The following is a 20,213-nucleotide window of genomic DNA, read 5'->3' as shown; positions in this document are numbered from 1 at the left end:
TTGTGGTGGCCAGCTGACAAAGCTTTGGTGTGTTTAAAAGAAGGGAAAGAGCTATGTGTCTGCAGAGATAAGGGGATGATGTATGTGATGCGTGCTTCTGTACATGTTATTTCTTGCTGGACGGATATTGATGTACACTGAACTGAAATGTAACGACAAGTGATGTATAAATAAAACTGCCTTCCCTTACTGCAGTGAAGTAACCTCCTTATGTCCCACTGGGTGTTGCTCAGCAGTGAGGGAACTAGTACACTCAATGTGTGTGGGTGTGTGTCATTCTTACCTCCAGCTGAGTAAATATTTTCTTGATGTGGCGGTAGCAGCCCTCTGCAATGTCCATGTCCTCGTCATATGACCGACCCTTGAACACAGGTTGGGGGGCGTTGGAAAAGTACTTGTGGAAGGGAAAGTGTGCAGCCACAGCTTCTGCCTCCACTTTTTTGCCGTGTTTAGGCCTGACTTTACTCATGTACTCTTCCCAGCGAGATATCACCTGTAGTGGGAAGGAGAGAAACAGTCAGTCGCTACCCTCTGAATGTTAATAAGCTGTACCTCTGAACATATAGTGTACCTCATGACATTTAGTGCATGCTAGAGAATCCCACACAACTCTTGGGACTTGTGTGAGTTTGAGTCTGAGGTCTACTAAAATGCTGTATGAGCACACAGTAGGTGTTCTTCATGGCCCTGTACAGCCTAAATGGTGCATGCTGTATTTTTCTCTCTAATTATTTGACCGTAGCAAAAAACACATTACACACAAATTAACAAATGAGAACAGATAGTCTCCCTTGTTTAAAGGTGCTCCTGCTGAGCAACTAATAAACCAGCTTCAACCAAACAGCAGGGTAGCCTAGTTCTAAAAATACTGTAACCCTGTGAAAAACAACTTTAAGGATAACATTAATGTGTCTGCTAGAGGACTCTGCTTAATTATGTGTTAAGTATGACTTTTAAGACCCCCACTAAAACTTTTAAGTGCGTCTACACGTGCATTGTCAACACTGATCAATGACAAAGCAACCCGCTCAAGGTCACAGATTTACCATGCTAGCAACCTCTTGACATTTACAGTGCATCTTCAAATGTCAAGCGACTACACTGTCAGCAAGTTCTCAGAGGCAAAATAAACTCAAAGAGCAGCAACGGCAAACATGAAGCGTGGCACTGAGAATCCAATCTCCCCACAAAGTCAAATTAATAAGGTGTGTAATACTGTGTCTGAAACGGAGACAAATGACAAGACTTCTGGCAAGGTGCAAAAATAGCAGCATGAACATCACCACACATGAACTAACACTAGAGCTCAGATAACAATCATAGCATACAAGTATTTGCAATGGCTTTGACTCACCAGATAGATATCTGCTATAGGATATAGTTTGAGCTATGAACACCACCAAAAACTATTTCACTGGCATCTTTACACTGTTTTTATAGGCCTCGCATTACTGTTGTGATTTAATGTGACACTTAAGTGAAAGACCAAGAAAAGGTTGCATATTAACTTGAACTGCCCATAACGCAAAGGATAGACAGCTACACCCTGCACTTTTTTATGTGACAAACGTCAAATGTTTAAAATCCTTCTAATGATGCGCGGGGCAGCATGTAAATATTTGTCTGTAGTAGCATATCTCCTGCAGTCTGAGAGGACAGTGATAAGTGACAGGAATAAACAGCAAGGGTTGAGATTGTTTCTGGGTATTTGCAGTCTAGGCAAAAAAAAAAACTGTCTGGAGAATGGGAAATGAAATACAGTCTGGATGTGACTGGCATGAATATGTCTGAGGAACAGGACAGACAATACAGAAATCCATTCTAATTAATTCTGCAAAATATCTCCTGAATAGCCTTAACTCTCTCTCCCTCTCTCTCTCTGTAAATCTATATTAATAACAAAGACACTTTTCAAGGATGTTTAGAGTGAATGTTCTGACTTATGAGAGGTTTGTTTTCCTAAACCTGTATGCAAGTAGGAACTGTATTTTGACATTACACTCACTTTTAGCTTCGTGACATTATGCACATAATTAAGCGCAAAATGCAACGCACTGTCTATGCAACATTGGCTGACGGTTTTCAAGACTTGCAGTCTTACCTGGTAGAGGTAGAAGTGTCCAGCAGTCTCACAGGTGTAAGAAACATCTCCGGGGACATCCAAGCTCTCCTGTAACCTCCCAACCTCTCTGAGGAGCTCCAGTCTTCTGGCCAGGACATAGTTTACCCTGCCATACCTGGAGACAGACAGACAGCCCAGCATAGTTTGCCCTTTTTGTACAGGGAGAAACACATCTCATTTCATCTCATGCAAGTGCCAGGTATCACAAATTAAGAATGATACAATAATTTAAGAAGATGATTTTTTTTTTAACAATTAAATACATAATCATTAAGTTGAAAGCAATTGCTAGTGTACATATATTCAAACAGACTGAGATACAGCACAACTGTGACGATACACAGATGCAAATACAGCAACAACATTAACTCTCATGAACTGGAAAAAGACACTGAATATTTATGCTGTGACTCTACAGTAATATTACAATTCTGATGCATTGAGTGCTCATATTGACTTCGATCTCTTCTTGTGCGCAAGTATCTTCACCATGAAAAAACTGTTGTCATGACCCAAAGTTTGTCAACCTAAATGCTGGCGTGGAGGCCCCTCAGGCAAACAGGTAACATGCAGGAAGTGTCAGGGTGCTAAAAGTACATGAACGGGTTAACACACCAGGAGATAATCTTGATCTGATGATTGTTATGCGACTGTTGAGTTGATTGCGTGGAAATATGGTTACAATTACCGCTGTTGTGTTTGTGCCCTTGGCTGAGAGCCAGGAGGTGATGAAGAGTCTGGGTCGTCAGTACACTACAATATTTAACAGAGTAAAATGTACTCTAAATATGACCCAATGGTGTGCAGAGGTTTAAAAAGGTCAGTAGCTGTACTTGTCTGTACACAAGGTTTTTTAATTTCAATCATGCATCCTATTGTCCAGTTCAACAACACTACCTAAAAGCAATTATCAGGCAGGAATGAGGCAAGCAGCACGTACAGGAAGAAAGAAAATGAAAGGGGTCACAGGTTAATACTAGAGATGAACTCTATTTTTAGACCCCACTGCAAAGATCGTCAGTCAGCGAATGACTCAAAGGTGATCACAGTTCTCGGTTTGGCCTCAATAATATTAAATAAAAATGGGCAGTGACCTTCCTTTTTAGGGTGAAAAACTGTAAAGCATTCAGGTGCTAAGACAGAAAACCAAGAACAGATATACAGGTGTGAACACAAGCATTTGTAGAGAGGATGTTGACTGTCCACAATTTAGCAAGAATTCCTGCACGCCACAACTAGTCTTTTTAAAACATTGTGATATTCATCATGAAATGCAGGGAGGCATTGTTAATTGATGCCGCTGCAGCTTTGCCTTTGTCAGGCATTCAGAGCAGCACTGCCACCTTCCACTCTGTCATCTCGTATACAGTGTTAATTAAAATTCTCTGGCTCTCTCCTCTCTCTGGTGTCAGTGGGGTGGAAGGAGTGTGGAGTCTGCATGTTGCTCTGAGGCAGGCGGGAACATATTAAATGATGCTAGCTAAAACTCCTTCTTTTATGTCTGTGTAGCTGCATTAATGAAGAATATAACAAACTGCTTCCCATGTGCAGACCCCCATTCCCCTACGCTGCTATTCATACTACAGTCATACAGTCATATAGTCATAGTACAGAGTATAACAAATGAGCGACATGCATCACCCATCCCTCCCTCTTCTGGAAGTGTGGCTAAGAGCTATAGGGTGCAATTTGCTCAGTGCCACCAATGGATAAGGTAGTAATTAAAAATGTAGGCTATAAGGAAGCTTTAAATAGTAACAGCATGAAAATGTAATATTCAGTATCACAGAGCTATTTATATTCAGGAGCTGGCTAAAATCCTTTGTTAGCAAAGAAAAAAAACAAGGTTCCGGCTGATTCATCTAATGATGGTGTTAAATATAGCAGCAGTCATGCTGAGCTGTAAATGTTTTGGGTATCGTGAGATAATTTCTAATTTCTGAAGTCTGTCATAAAGTGTGCTCTTTTCTTTTCCTATGTCACTATGTCTCAGTAGTAAGGACTGAGTCACTATCCTTCAAGGCATTGCATAACACACACAAAGACACACAGACACACACACTGCAGTTTACACAAGGAGGTAGGTGGAAAAAGCCGGGAACTACTAGGGCTTCCTTCACAGAACTCTAATGGTTCTTGTCTGATGGCATTTGTTCTGTGCTCTTCCACTAGTGCTACATGAATAATAGCAGCACAGTGTGTATTATGTGTCCATTATGGTGTGGACAAAGAAAGTTCTGAAATAACTGATGTTTAAACTTTATGTTGATTGTATTAAATTTCAGACAGGTAATGTCACCCATCACAGATTTAAGAGGGCTCCCTCCTGTCATGAATGAACTAAATTCTAATGCTATTAAAAATGTGTCCCTGAGTTCGGAAATATTACATATTATTATATCTACTGTACTTTCCTGTTCAGATTATATCAAAGGTTCCAGATATTTTGTTGAACATTTAAATTTTTGTACAATACTGAAATATTAGGGTAGGGTATGTGGAATAATAATGCTTCTTAATGTTTTCATGGAAACGTCTACATGATTGATTTTAAATTTAGGAAAGTTATTTAGGAAATGCATAACAATGTATACCTATTAGTCAGCCCAGGAAAAAGGTTTTCTAAAATCATGACATTTTCAGGTTTTCCACGCTGGCAGGAAATCCATCCATTTTCTCTTCACACAGCTTGTTGCCATACTGCCATACACATTCTTAGAAATTATCCCCAAAAATTTTACCACGAATGCTCTTGTGGTGCAGAGCAATGATGGGGTTAAGCAGACAGGAATTGCCTCTGAGTGCAGGGCTGCAGGGAGAGATCCCTTTCATTGGAAAGGCCTGAGAGGCCAATGATGCCTAATGAAGACAAACCAGGTCCATGGCCTAGCATATGGGAGTATCGAGTAGCACTGTCACTATGTGTTGGCTCATACTAACTATGTACGTGGGCAGCTGGGCTGCCTTTGTGTACATATGTGCATGCGTGTCTATGTTGTCTGCTTTGATCAAATTGCAGTGCATACACACTCTAAGTCTGTACCCGTCTGTTGATCGCACTTCTTTGCATGCATGCGTAAATTCAAGTCGTCTCAATTTTCACATGTGCATTCCTGTTAGTTTAGGTGCATCTATCAGTGTGTGTTCTCTCTCCACCTGTCTCCCGCTGTCCTCACCTGCTGAAGTCCTTCTCAGTCTCCAGCTCCTCTTCTCCATGGCCAAGACGCAGGAGGTGGCGCTCATCAATGTCAAGAGCCATGATCTTCTCAAACAGCTGGTTCAGAGCCTGGTGTAGAATGAATCGTGACAACAAAGTAAACATGATTAGATGTGGACAATAATTTCTTTGATATGTGCGTGTAATTTGTCATCTAAGAAAAAACCTTTGTTGACTGGTGGTCTCATTTTCACTCTCTATGAATTTGTTCCAAATCTTGATACCATGCTGTTTGTGGATGATTTATGAGGTATATAGCATGCTATAGTGTCCATTCCTGTACAAGGGAACTATAACCCAACAATAGGTTGACATAGTTTTATATCCAGCTATGCATCTTGTGACCAAGGTTCCTCTTGGCAAGCATCCACTGGGGTAAAATAAAAGCAGATTACTTTATGATTAAATACTAAGAAGGAAGACTGGGACACAAGGGAGCTTAGATGTTAATTCTTCCTCCATGATTTGAATACAATTATCAACTGATTAATAGGCAGCTCTGCATAAAAGCTCAAAATTCTCCTGAAGGCTCCACTGCTTTTTCAGTGTTGATGAAACGTGTCAGCTATCAGACATCCCTTATTTGCTGAACTGGTTCATGTGCAGATGCGCACTGCGTGTGGTGAGTTAACCTGATTCGAGTGTGTGACTATGAGGGTCCTCTGCTCAGGAAAGTTGTGATAGAGGTTTGAGATGATCTGAACGGCAACATCCGTCTTTCCAGTACCTGGAGGTCCAACAACCTAGAGACACAAAAGGAAGTCAAGAATGTGATGAAATGGGGAGGTGAGATACAAAACAGATGCAAAGATAAAGCTGAGCACAGGAGTTATGTTACAGACACACTATTAGTTGTGACAGTTAGGCTATGGGCATGGGAGCATGGCAAGTTACAATGATATAAGCCTCATATTAACTGAACTGGGGGAATAGCACATTTAATCTGCTGAATAAATAATCAAGAAACAGGTTGGTCTTGCTATGCGTATCTCAGGTGAGTAATTTCTGTTAAAATAGTGAGCACAATTAGATATTCCTGAATAAATCAGCACATAATCAGCTTCTTGGTTCCTCTACTCAAAAGCTAAGCAGACCGACAGGTTTGTTATGGCTGCAGTGATATATGCCAAGGAGAAGGGTTAGAGGAGGTGAGGAGAGAAGTAGGAAAAAACATGCATGCAGATTTGTTTTACGACTCTGCTGATAGCCCACTTGCCATATTTATCTCAGCTAGCTGTGCAATAAATAACTCAGACCCTGCCACCAGCTTCCAGTCACCACTTCAGAGCAACACTTTCATCAAAACAATGCGCAGGAAATCGCTGTGGATGTGCACATGGACTGGGTGTATCCGTAGCGATAACCTTATGTCATTTTATGTGTGGCTGACTAGTTCATTGGCGATGACAAAATTACAGAGGGGGTTTCAGGGAAATTTGTCACCCCTCTACATGAGTGATGGAGATAGGGACACCAAACAGTAGCATATTTACTGATGAGAGAATTCCCTTGGTGTACATCACGAAGATTAATGGGTGCAAATCACTGGCTTTAGAACAGCGAGCCTGAACAGTATGCACCTGTAGTAGCAGCACGCCCTGGACAGAGCACAGGCTTTGCCTAGACAGCATCAAACCCAAGGATATGCAGGATGACTTCACTTAAGGGTTTAAAACATAGCCTTCCCATCTAAACAAGTCCACTATGTTTGCAACATTCAGTTTTTCTGCGACTTGATGAGTAAATTTAAAAACAGGAAACAAAATTAAACATCAGGCTTGGTATTTAAGTTTAAAATTTATAAAATAATCTTTCTGTACTGCTAACAACTGAATGTGCCAAGGACAAGGACAGGTCTGTCGAAATGTCAGCCATTTAACATGTCAAATAAATCATTTACATCTAGAGCTTACATTCAATCTTGAATCTCACATGAGTACACAACAAAACATGAAACACAAAGTCCTTACCATTGTGAGTCCTGGCTGCATCCCAGCTCGAATGGCTTCAATTTGAGTAGGAGTGAACTGAATTGTATTTCTGTAAGAAAATGTTCAGTGCAGAAATGAGTAAGTCAAGTAATTAACTGGAAATACTGAATAGCCTTGGCAGAGTAAAGACATGCGATGAAAAGTTTTATTTTCGTTTTTTTGTTTTGTTTTTTTTAAAAGAGATTCTCATTGCTGCAAGTTTTGTTGTGAATTCTTTAAGACCATCCTCAGCTTCCCCATGGACACATTGCGGCTATCAAGATTTAAATATCAAAGTGCAAAGTGGAAATGCTAAAACACTGCCAGATGTATCTTAATTACATACAGGGCAATTATTTTGTGGTGTTATAATTAGTTCAAGAATATTAAAGCCTTTTATGTTCACCTCTAATTGTATAAAAAATTTCAAGCACTGGCACAACCAGAATAGCACCATTACATGGCAAACAAGTCAGAGAACAAACCATGGAGACAGGCATGGACAAACAAATCAAATAGTCAGGCCCAGAGTAAGGTAACTATAATAAGCATTTGACTAGTGCTTCTGCACTGGTTAAAAAGGTTAAAGGCTCAAAGTGAGCTATAATGTAATGCATACTTGAACTCAGACCTACAGAACGAGGCTCATGCACTACACACTGTGGATAGAGTTCTAGTTAAGGTTAACTATCTTTAAAGAGATCACTCAGCATACTGACTTCAGAGAGAAGTCAAGGTTTAAGCAAACACCAATGAACAGTTTGACCCCTAATCTTGTTAAACTTGTCAACAGGAAGGCCTGAGTGCTGGCCTTGGCTTCTCACCGTTTGGGCTGGTTGTAGGGATATGGTCCACGGTTGGGGGTGACATAGGGTTCAACAATCAGGGTCATGTCTTCCTCTTTGTCTGCTACTTCTTCATCAGCCTTTCTCTTCTTCCCCTTTTCTGTTTTGTTTGTGATGGGAAATGTGATTCTGGTAAAGCAAAAAGAAAAATGAATTATTATAGCAATATAATATATGTGACATTTATTGTATTAAGTATGCATAGCAAGTAAATAAAATACTAATTGCTCTATATTAACTTCGATGAAGGTAAATCAACTTCACTCTGTCTCCGTATTCTTTGATTTCTGGATCTCAGAGTTTCACCTGAAAGGAGCAACTTGCAGTTCGGGGTTTTCCTCTGTGACTTTGATGGTGTAACCAGGGAAACACGAATGCAAATGGTCCACGGACAGAAAGGTGTCATTGAAGTCCAACGTGGAGATCTGGTTTGGCATTTTGGAGTAGTGGGCACTGCCTGGGTCGCCATAGCCAAGGATGATGTCATGAAGCCAGTCGGGGACAACACACTCCGTGTTCATCAGGTTTCTGATGGTCTCTAGCACTGCCTAAAACAGACAGACATTCAGACAACAGACAACCATTGCACAAGAGGTGCTTCAGCTGGATAAGAATAGTTTTGTGGTGGGCTGATGGGACAGCAGGTAATTTGTATGTCTGTCAATTATGTTTTAATGAGCTGCAACCTGTCTAATACCCTGAACATCAAACATTGCGAAGGGAAACATGTTTACTTTTATCTGTGTCACACATCAAAGATGGCGAAGAATGTTTCTTGAATACTCATTAGTTCCTGCACTTTTCAAATTCATAAAAAAAGGAAACACTTCAAAATCATCTGTCGTTGTTGTGAAAGACAGAAATGGGTGGGAGGAATTAGAAATAGCGGATTTCACCAAGCTGTAATAAGAGTTTGAGGAAGAGTGTGATAAAAAGCAAAGTAGTTTTATGCTTGATTATCATTCTAATAAAAGTTTTTGTACAAAATGGAGCAAGCATGGTTAACTTCACTAAAATCTTCAGAATAACTTCAATAACTGTGGAAATGATCAACGCACATTTAGTGCAATGTTGGTTTGCTGCCACAAGGGGTTTCTTGGGGGTGAGAAAGAGGCGGGGGTACATATCACATGAATATCCAGTGAGAAGTGTCTCTCACTGGGATCACTGTGAGGACCTTGAGTGGGTGGTAATCTCAGCACTGCCCTGGCCCCAACCTTACAGCTGCATTACCCAGACGAGTATAAAATGAGTGATACATCACTCTGAGGTGGTATTGGTAGGACCAGAGCTCAAGGTCTGAAAATAAAGCACTCAGACATAATGTACAGTTGGGGCTGCTCTGTGTGAACGCAAACCTTGAAATTGTTCTCCTTGGGTTTTCGTCTCATGATAATGTTGAAAGTCTCATAGGGGTCTTCGGTGCCATTTTGAATACTGCTGGTCATATCCTGTTGATACTGGTTCGGGTCCAGCCACACACGGAATGTTCTGGTGTCTCCTCGTAGCTTGGGTTTTGGGTCAGGACCTACACCAGAGTGGTGGGGAGAATACTTGTTATACAGCAAGAGCCTTTAATAAACATAAAAATAATAAACCTAAACTGTCATGCTATGTTTTAAAATCACTGTTACAAAGTGTAAACCTAAGTGTCCCAGGCAGTGACAATTAAATAAGATGTGGTTACGTTAAAATGTTAAAATATAAAGTTTTAGAAAAATAAAAGCTGATATTAACACTGACTCTAAATCACCTACTTCTAAAACGGCAATTTTGATAAACATGTCATTGTGTTTTTGCAGTGAAAAATAAAACTTTTTTAAAAAAGCTCCCTCTGCTTGCCTTGCTACAGAACGAGAACTCCTCAGGAGCAGGAATTACATGTAGATGCTTGACTGACAGGCCACAGGCTTTAGGCTTACTCCCATAGGGTGCATGAGTGTTGCAGCAAGTGCAGCTTTCACAGATGTCTAAATGGATTCTTGTATGGAGCTGCAGGGCACAGAGCAGGAGAGTGAAACTCAATCCTGCTGCCCTCTGCTCTGTGTGTGCGTGTGTGTATGTCTGTTTGTGTGTGAGGATCATCAAATCCCCCTTACTAAAATCAGTGTGGTGATAAAGCTAAACCCTAAACACCATGGGATAACAATGTGGACAGCTGGGCCAAGGTGTGTGAGGAGTATGTGCCATTCTATTTAACTGTCAGTTATTAAAAGGGTGAGACTAAATCAATACATGATTTTAAACAGAGATGTATTGCATTTTTTCTTTTAACTGAAGTCATTCATTCTTTAACATCATATTTCTTCCAAATATTCAGTATTTGAGCAATGCATGTTTTTTTTTTATAAGTCAGTATTTCAATCAGTTATTAGTGCTTCACAATGCACTTCTCAGCTTGCGTCCCCCCACACTTCCACCTGGTGTCCAGTGATTTATGAGACATCATCCACCCACCCAGTTAGCCAAAGTACTACTTAGCCCTGTTGGAGATCTGAAAGTTTAACCAAGCCGATGCTGGCAGGGCATGTTTCATAGCAGCGTGTCTATTTAGAAAACCCTGCCCTCTGCATATTTAATCCAAACAGATGAGGGAGGACAGGGGAAAGGGTGCTTCAGTGCATGGAAACATGTAGAATAGTAGGGCTGAGGGTGAACTTAAGTGAACCAGCCCCTCTGAGGGATTGCTGTGGGCAACACGGTAAACAGAGGAGATTGTGTTGATGTATAAACATATTTGACTTTCCAGGAAAGACCAGATATTTGAATGTACTCTGAGAGCATTCCTCCTGTGGAAATATGGTACCTTACAGATAAAATTTCATACTGCGTTCAAATCTGTTTTCTAATTTTGAAACCCATTGTTACTGGCAATACCTTGTTTCAGAGATAAAGGTGAGTATTTCCTACATCAGGGATTCCCAAAGTTTTTCTTGTCACAGTAGACAGTAAACCACAAACCGACAAAGTGAGATGATTTTGACTTAAAAAATATACTCTATATATTCTATAATATTTTTACTTCGAGGTTTAAATAGAAAAGTCTTCACCAATCAATGATCAAGCAAGCATCACTATAAATTACAATCAATCAGACCTACCAACCTTATTTCTTTCCTTGTTCTTTAAACTACCAAAAAAAAAAAAAACATGTGGGGAGCCCCTGCAACCCACTCAAGAACCCCGTAGGTCCCCAGACAACAGTTTGAAAACCATTGTCCTATACAACACATTACTGTATTCTGCAGGGCAAGCACATTGTGTGTTCTCTTACAGAAGCACATCTATTCAGTTATGGACAACGCAGCTCTTCAGTTAAATTCAATAAATAAAACGGGGAGTGGCATGGGGGCAGGGACCAAAGCTCTCAGGTGTTGAAGTCGACCTCAGGTTAATGGGATGTTAATGTGAACAGGTCAGGTCTCACTGAAACTGTCACCATGACAACACCGGTCTGACCCTCTCCCGAGGACCTGTCGGTGGGTTGATTGTGTATAGGAGGTCAGACGGGTAGAGAGGTGTCATGAGTCACTGGTGTGCGTGGGTGTGTGTATGCAGGGAGGAGGAACATATGAGCACACCTTCTTCAATGACACGTCCCTTGTCATCCAGCATACCCTGCACCTCGCAGCCTCTCACGTACACCAGGCCAGTCTGCTCCACAAAGGACTGGCGCCGGTCGAAGCGTGTGCCGTAGAGCAGGATGGGCCGCACCGTGATCAGAAAGCAAACGTCGTGCTTCCGCAGCCCTTTAGAGAAAGGAGGATGTAGAGAGGGTTTGGAGAGAGAAAGAAGGGAAGAAAGGGTTTTAGAAATAGAGAGAGTTAGGGAGAGTAGTTTGGAGATGCAAAAGAAACCTCCCTGTCAGCATTTGCCTGATCTTTAAAACATGAAGCTCTAATTATACAATAGGGACATGGCTTGTGGATGGAAGGAAGTAATACTTCATACCTCTGCTGAATTACAAGAAAGAAAGTAAAACCATAAAAGTGGGTATCAAGAAAATTAAGACATAATTTCTTTTAAATCCAGTGATCACTTCATTTCTTCTATAGCACAATGAAAGAACTGATTTATTTTCTATATTAATTAATGCAGTACACCAGTGGCATACATCAGTGTGTGAACACATCCTATATCTTCCTCTGGAGAGACACAGCGGTCAGCTTCATTGTGCTTAATAAGTTCACAGTGAATCAACGCATTTCAAAGCTGACAAGCTCATTTTAAAATTATCTACACGGCCCATATCAGCGACATAAAGACGTAGAAGGTAAAACGATCAGAAAATAAAAATTAAGAGGCACAGTGGTACAGGATACACAGAAATAGAATCTCTTAACAGAGACAAGAGGGTCATGAGTCAAGGCCCAGCAGGATGGAATAGAGTAGTGGGGGAAGACTTTATAGAGGTTATAAACTGCTTACTATGACACAATAACAGACAAAAGAGGGAAGGAAAAGGTGTAGCAAGAACAAATGAAAGGTTAGGATAGTGAGGAATAATAGTCAAAACTTGACTGAATTGTGTCAGAAACTACGCTGTGCAGAACCTAGTTCACTCTCTAGAAAACCACTTGATGGAAACATGCCTCATTCTCATTTTGTTTTTCTTGCATTTCTTGCATTCAAAAGTTTGCTTCCAATTCGCTTGACAGTTATATGGAAACACAGCAAATGACAGACACACAGAGACTATTACCTTCCCACTCCAGCTTGATATGACCTTGTACATTGAGGTTAACAGTGACATCAGCTCGCACACGGGCAGGCCAGCTCTCTCCAATATTGGGCTTGGCGACCTCCACAATGGAAAAAGAGGTGATCGTCTGAGCCATCCTGGCCCAGCCTCCAAACACCACACCACCGTACTCTGACTGCCTGTGTGGAGGGACAGACACAACAATAAGTCAGACAAGCGCTGTGGGCTGTTGTCAAGATTGAAATCAGTTAGGATTTAGGGCACCACTGCTTATTTATTTACTGCAGGAACAACAAGCAAGTTGCTACATCACTTGACATAATGGGAGCACTTATTATGTTAAGCAATGGGTTTCCAAATATGGTGTACCAAATGTCACAGCCTTTTAATAAAATATTATCATTGTTCCATGCCACCATGGGAAAGGTAGGCAGAGGAAAAAAAATTTAATTCACTGAAGTAGACAAAGTTTGCTGTAGCTGAGTTAATGGTTTAAATGTGGTCTACTTAGGCAGAAAAAAACACCAGCTACGTGAATGTGCAACAACTTTTTCAATGATCAATAATCATGATCACACATTTTTTAAGAAATTTAATACTTTGAATCAAGCTTCCTTTAGGACCTCTCACCATGGCTTCATGCGCCACACCACATCTTCTATGTCCTGTCTGATCTCGTAGGTGGACTCCAAACGAAAGAGGTTAAAGTTCCTCAGCAGGTAGTCGTGGAGAGTCAGAAACTGGAGATTCAGCTTGGGCAGTGCTAGACAACCTGAGAAGACAAAACAAATACAGACAGTGCCAGAGTGAATAATAATCTAAATATATGAGTCTGTATACACACACACATGCACACACATTAATGGCCACGGTTACATGAAACTCTCTCTGTAGTGTTAACACTGTAAACTGTAGCCTCTACAACAGACTACTGTTAGAGCCAAAGTGTAATATGCTTAAGGGACGTTGCTTGAATGGTGAGTGATTTGCGAGTTGTTGAAGGTGTCCTTGCCAACTGAAGAGGATTTCCCAAGAGAGAGGTGCCAGTTAAGTGCCCTTCGGATAAGGGATAACAGGTGTGGGTGTATCCATGAGAGTGAAATCAGCATGTGTGTTCTGGCGCATGTTAACGCGCACAGAATCACGCACAGACAAACACAATCACAATTCACACGAGCAATACAAACCTTCGCCTGAGTAGTACTCCGTTGGAACAATGTTCTCATCCCAGATTATCTTCTCTGTTGGATAAAGTGGCATCTGGTTAAGTTGCTCAATCTGAGAGATTCTCCGCTCATGACGGGACACCTGTGTGAGCGTGTGCATGCGGGTGTGTGTGTGTGTGTGTGCGTGACAAAGACACAGAGAGAGAGAGAAATTGGGTTAATGAACAAATGCTCCTCTGCCCCTTTGGTTCAATGTCCAGGGTCTTTTTCTTCTCTCTTACTAGAAGACACAGCAGGTAATTAAAGAAAATAACATTTCCACATAATGAGCTCACTCAACAAATGTGTTACATCATACCCACAGTAAATGTGAGTAACTGAAGCCTTTCACTTGTTACCCTCATGTAGCTCTGCTGCTAGACTTTGCAATTACAGCAATTGCAATAAACCACTCATTCTTGGATTATCATTCGTTTATATGTGTGTACGTCTAGAGCAGGAGTCCAAGTGAAACCCAAGTGAGGCCTATTGCATCTAATAGAGAAGTTTAGTAGTCCGGCCAGTGACCTGCTTTCAGCTCTAAGGACTGTTGAACCTGGAACCTGGACAGTTTGATGTTTAGTCCATGGAGTAGAGAGGATGAAATCAGGATGAAATGATCAGAGAATGTTCTGATTCTGTAAAACGGGTGAACAAATTATGGATTTACTGACTAATCGCCAGGGGTTGTAACCTAACTGATGGTCTAGGCCTCTTTTCACTGGTGTATAACATTATATGCACGCATTTTCTGAATTCATTAATACTCAGTGAGCTGAATGGGAAGTTTTGCTGGGTTGGACGAAAATAAGAACCTCTAAAGTTTCTGTTGACTAAATAATGGACAAATTGTTTTACCTTTAAACATGCAATGGTCCTTACCTTCATTGAGGTTTTTGCTTAATGAAGAACAATTTTGTCAAAAGTAAACATTTCTTGCATTAATCTTTGAACCACAGGCAATTTGCTATTGTGTCAAGGGGAGTGATATCTGTCTTACAATATAAACCAGCTCATCTGTTCCACCTGAGGAAGTTGAAAGCCTGAAATAGTCTAACACTGGCACTGGTGGAACAGCAGTACTACCTCTCTAAAAGGACAGTCCCTCCTCCCTAAGCATATTCATGACTATGTTCTCTGCAGCAAGTATGACTGTTTAGCTACCATGTGGCAGAGTTCTAGTCCTGTGGCCCCTTCCTATTAAACCCACGCATTCAGAGATGTTGGTTGTTGGGGCAACCTCAGGCACACACAAATGAGTCTCCTGACATTGTCTCCTGAAACAATCTAATCAGATAATTATGAAACAGCTCTTCTCCATCGCTTCTCAGAGAGGACCTGGGGAGGGTCTGAGTGGTTAATTATGAATAACCGCCGGACAGCCTTGAAACACCCCCTTTGATGAAGAGGTCTACAGTACATGTGTGTGTATTGGGGAAAGTAGCAAGACAAGGGCCAGTAGTTTTCTGGAGGGGTTTAAAAAATGAAAATTGGGAGAGCGAGGGAAGGGGACCAGAGCACACAATCAAACTAGCTCTAGCCTTTCAAGGGATATTTGGAAAAAAAAAAAATGGGGGCAAAAACATCTATCTCATCAGCAGTGTCTTCAATTCACCCAACGCCACACAAACGCCCACAGAAAGCAGTAACTAGATTAGAAGGCAAATTCAAGAGGGGCAGGCAGTGAAGAGAGAATAGCACATGTATACCAAGGTCAAGAGCATAAATTAATTTACTTCGAAATGAGAAACACAAAAACTATTATGCAGTAGCGCTGACTGTCCAGCTATTGTTCTGGAAAATAACGGTGCACCTACATTGTTTGTAGAGGTGCACCAACACCAATTACTCATCTTCTACACTGCCAGTTGGCAGTACATAGTGCCTGAAATATTGTTTAATTCCCCTCATACAACTAAACAATTTCCATCTAATGAATTAAAATGTCTGAAGCACTAAATATTATATGGGAAAATATTTAAATAATTTACGTACAGACAGGAACAGGATCATATTCAGCAGTAAACATGGTTGAAGTTTAGAAATTTGAACCAGAAAGTCTGGATCCCCATAAGATTACAATCCATATTTCACACTGGTCTGTGTCTGCATTTCCATTCAAAACTTTACTGTTCCAGATGTAAAAGATTATTCTTTATAATGTATATATTATTCTTTATACTGGCAGATTTTTGTCACCAAGCCTTAAAAATTCAAATATGTTCACAGTCAATTTCTTGAAAGCCAAGACTGCACTTACCAGCAGCTCAAGGAGAACCTCTTTCTCATAGGTGGTGTCTTGACCCTCAGGGAGCTCTGGCAACAGACACAGATATGACGCCACCTTGTGGAGTGAATTGGGACTACAGAGAAAGATGATAAGTGGTTAGTCAGCTAGAAAATTTGCATTTGTAAATGATATATTTAGATGACAATAAGCACATAATAACCAACTGCTGTCCAAAGATTTGGTAATTTGGTAATGATTAGGAGAGATACAATTTGATGTCTATTTATATCGATCAGCCACATGTATCAGTATCATGTAAATCATATCTTTACATTGCATTGTAGAAATTTTATTCCCTTCACCTGTCAGTGGTTTTAATGTTGCGGCTTTTGGATGCATATTTCATTGATAAAAATATCAGTACTTTGGGGGTATCATATCCATAAAAGGAAATCATGTTTAGGTCCAGCCTTTCTTTGGGACACTACCTGCCATCTGAGAAAAAAAATTTAAATGACAGCAGTGACACCACCATTTGTGTGAAGATACACAGTCAAATCCTTTACGCTTGTTAGCACTGCGGCACAAAGCAATACTTCTTTGACACCGCACTCCTGCTCTGTCAGCATGTGTGCGTTAAGGGGCTGGGGAGCACTGATGTGACGGGATTATGAAAATCAAGCCAATCTCCGTCTCAGAAAGCTGAGGCATGGCTCTCTGCATACAGACCTGTTTTAATCAGGCTGACACACTGTGACAAAGCCAGGGTCTGGTACACAACGAAGGACAGGGCCTGAACACACTGTGACAGCTCTTGACAGCCACACGTGGCGCTGACCGACTGTGTCCGTGTATGTGCAAGCATTCTGCTACTTGTGATGCCACGCTTGGGCAATGGGGTGGCAATTCTGCCAAGGTTGCAGTCTGGTGGCCCAGTGGATGACCTGGCATAGGTCATGTGGACATTCCTTCCCTTAGCAACAAAATAACAGCAACACAACAAGTCACTCTGAGTAATGGAGATGACTGGACCAGGTCATGACTGACAGCTGAGTTACTGGCAGGGTAAGGTAAGGATGGGGACATAATAAAAACTGGTCTACAATAAGGTTACTCTAAAGGGTGAAGGCCATCTTGACCTTTGTTCAGATTTTGGGTAAGCCACTGAACAGCAGCTTTATTCATAATAACGTGTAATTTCATCACTTCAGCAAAGAGCAATTACTGAAGATATTAGCTAGTCAGTCAAAGGCAATTTCATTCAGCCAGCTAGACAGTTGTGTATACACAACCACAACGTGAGACATCACAAGCCTGACAAGCTATTGAATCAAACAAAAGGAAAAACAGAAAACAACAACAAACTGTTTTTTGTGGCTTCAACTAGGATTCAATGAAAAGTGGAATTGATAAAATCTAAACACCCTTTCCAATGACAGGCCCATGCTGAAGAACTAATCCACAGAACTAATTACAGCAATTATTTTGATACTTCCAGTAGTGATGACTCTGTTCAATTTCTTCTAGCATTTCAAAGTGATGCATACTCTTTGATCTTGTAGTCAATTCATTTTTGGCCTGAAATGACACTCAATGCATTTTATGTAACTGTAAGACGTGTCTGCCTGTGTGTCTGTGTGTGTGTGTGTGTGTGTGTGAGAGAGAGAGAGAGAGAGAGGGAGAGAGAGAGAGAGAGAAAAAGGGGTACGCACACGTGTGGGCAGGCTATGCAATAATGCTGCGTTTGTGTGTTTGGGGGACTTAGCGGATAAATTCGGAGCGGCGGGTGACTGGGAGCTTAGCCCGTGGGTAGTGCAGCTGGAATAAACTGGCATTAGCGTGAGTTGTTTGGATGAAAAGTGCCTCGTTAAATCTGATCGGCATATTTGGAGTTACCCAGGAGCTGCTTTGGTGACAGTTGTGGAGCAGGGAACAATGCAGTCCCTGCTATATTCAAAACGTTAATCATGGGAAAAGAAGCAGAGCCGCTAGGAATACATGAAATGAAATTCAGCTAAGTCTTTACCTGATTCAGCTCAGCTCAGCTCATAACCCTCTGCCTGACTCAAAGAAACTTAGTGTGGATTTCAAGCATTTATAATCCACTACGGAAAAGGTGATAGATATGCAAACATCAACTGCAAAGAGGAATTTCGTGTTGTTCCAACACGTCACCTCTGAGCAATTATGACAACTAAAGACATCACATACTGTACAAAGAAATCAGTAATCAGTCACTCACTGAGAGCATGTTGTAAACTCAAAACAAAATGACTGAAATAGCTTCTAAAAGCTTGAGTGAATAAATTCAAAATTTAATTCGAAAATCAAATGCCAAGTAAGCTTAGAAACCACAAAGTAATTAAAAATTAACAAGAAATGAATGTCTTTTCGATTCAATTCACACATGTGTGCACGTAAAGAAAAGAAACACACACACACACACACATACAGGCCAGTTCATCAAAGCAAGGACGCTTTTTGGCTCTTTGGCAAGCTAATATGATCTGACAAACACAGCTGTTCAAAGAGTTTATTCTCAAGCCACTGCAAATCGATTAAGTTAATGAGGCGTGCCGCTCTCTCTGGCTGGTACCAGCTGCCTGTTCAAGGGCTCACTAGCTGCCATTTAGCAGGGAAGCCAGGCAGCTATGGTAGTGCTGATGCTATGCCGCCAGACATGTAGTCTGCCTGTGTGGGCCTGTTCGTTAACTGGGACTTATATGTTGTGGTGATTAGATAAACCTCTGCCAATGCATTTCTGGAGGGCCTGTTTGTGTGCAACTCATTGTGATTTGATAAGTTATGTTTTCATAAGGACATAAAAGTAAATGCAGAAAATATACTTGTGTTTTTGCTTCATCTACTTTGATATACTTTAATTTGTTTTTGTTTTCTTTTTTGTGAAGCAACTTTGAGCAGCATTTTATCTATGAAAGATGTTACATATGTATATATAAAATTTTTGATTATTACCTGTACATGAGGCAGAATGGTAAAAAGAATTCAAGCTCAACCACCTCTAGATAGATACACCATACATTTACACACCAGGAAGGTTTCCTGTTAGCTTAAACAACACTTTGCTACAGAATTTCACAGTTCACTCTCACTGTACTCAGTCCAATCATGCATACTCTCCCACCACAACTCTCCATCTGTTCATTGACATGCTGCAAGCACACAAGTTGTTCATGATTCATTGCGGATGTTTTGATTTACCTGAGATGCCCAAAGTGTTTGGTCAAGGACTCTCGAGTGTCTACTGCTGCTACATTGGACAGAGCAAAGTCTTGCAAGTCTGGGAAGTGAGCAAAAGCTGCCCTCTGCAAAACAGAAAAAAAAAACACAGAGCAAAACACTCAGACCGATGTTCAAAAAACACAACTTCACTGTAAAAATATGCTCATGGCTGCATATACTACATTACCTTGACCAGGATAAGTGACTCAAAATGATTACAGAAAAACATAATAAAAAAAAGAGAAAATCCTTATTATCTCACAGCTATGAAAATCAGATTTGGTAGCTGGCAATATTGTTTTGTATTTTTTCCAATTCATGCTCACACTTTCATCGCTCATGTACTCCAGAGGCACAATAATAACAAGGGATCAATGAAGAACATCCTGAGCACCTTCGGTGGAAAAAAAAAAAGCAGAACCAAAGCACGCAGGTCAGAGAGATATGCCACAGCATAACCATCTCTTCCTGTACATTATTTACCTGCAGAGAGGTGATTTGGTCATAGTGCAGAGTGGTCATCTCTTTCTCCGTCAGGGCATTTCCTGTCTGGTCACTGATCTCAAAGCCTGTGTAGAACTTCAGCATGTCCAACAACTACACAGAGGAGACAATGATACAAGTAACAGACACATCCTTTCTCAATGTGCTTACATACAGTCTTCAAATGCACATGCAT

The 20,213-nt window shown here is 40.9% G+C and overlaps 1 protein-coding gene across 1 annotated transcript in view; it reads right to left on the bottom strand.

The window, feature by feature from the left end:
- The window catches only part of aqr (aquarius intron-binding spliceosomal factor), a 44,434-nt gene that overhangs the window by 16,947 nt on the left and 7,274 nt on the right, over nt 1–20,213 (bottom strand). The window contains exons 13-27 of the mRNA XM_046412374.1: nt 20,018–20,131; nt 19,514–19,617; nt 16,322–16,424; nt 14,044–14,164; nt 13,487–13,628; nt 12,857–13,035; nt 11,736–11,903; nt 9,513–9,682; nt 8,461–8,702; nt 8,134–8,283; nt 7,310–7,379; nt 5,972–6,082; nt 5,299–5,408; nt 2,102–2,237; nt 284–493 (exon numbers count right to left, since the gene is read on the bottom strand). Of these exons, the coding sequence (XP_046268330.1) occupies nt 284–493; nt 2,102–2,237; nt 5,299–5,408; nt 5,972–6,082; nt 7,310–7,379; nt 8,134–8,283; nt 8,461–8,702; nt 9,513–9,682; nt 11,736–11,903; nt 12,857–13,035; nt 13,487–13,628; nt 14,044–14,164; nt 16,322–16,424; nt 19,514–19,617; nt 20,018–20,131 (2,130 nt within the window). The remainder of the gene's footprint in view (nt 1–283; nt 494–2,101; nt 2,238–5,298; nt 5,409–5,971; nt 6,083–7,309; nt 7,380–8,133; nt 8,284–8,460; nt 8,703–9,512; nt 9,683–11,735; nt 11,904–12,856; nt 13,036–13,486; nt 13,629–14,043; nt 14,165–16,321; nt 16,425–19,513; nt 19,618–20,017; nt 20,132–20,213) is intronic.

Source organism: Scatophagus argus, chromosome 15, assembly GCF_020382885.2.
Source record: "Scatophagus argus isolate fScaArg1 chromosome 15, fScaArg1.pri, whole genome shotgun sequence".
NCBI classification, from domain to species: Eukaryota; Metazoa; Chordata; class Actinopteri; family Scatophagidae; genus Scatophagus; species Scatophagus argus.
The sequence above is the reverse complement of the archived record's forward strand: the minus strand, read 5'-3'. Positions and strand labels throughout refer to the sequence as shown.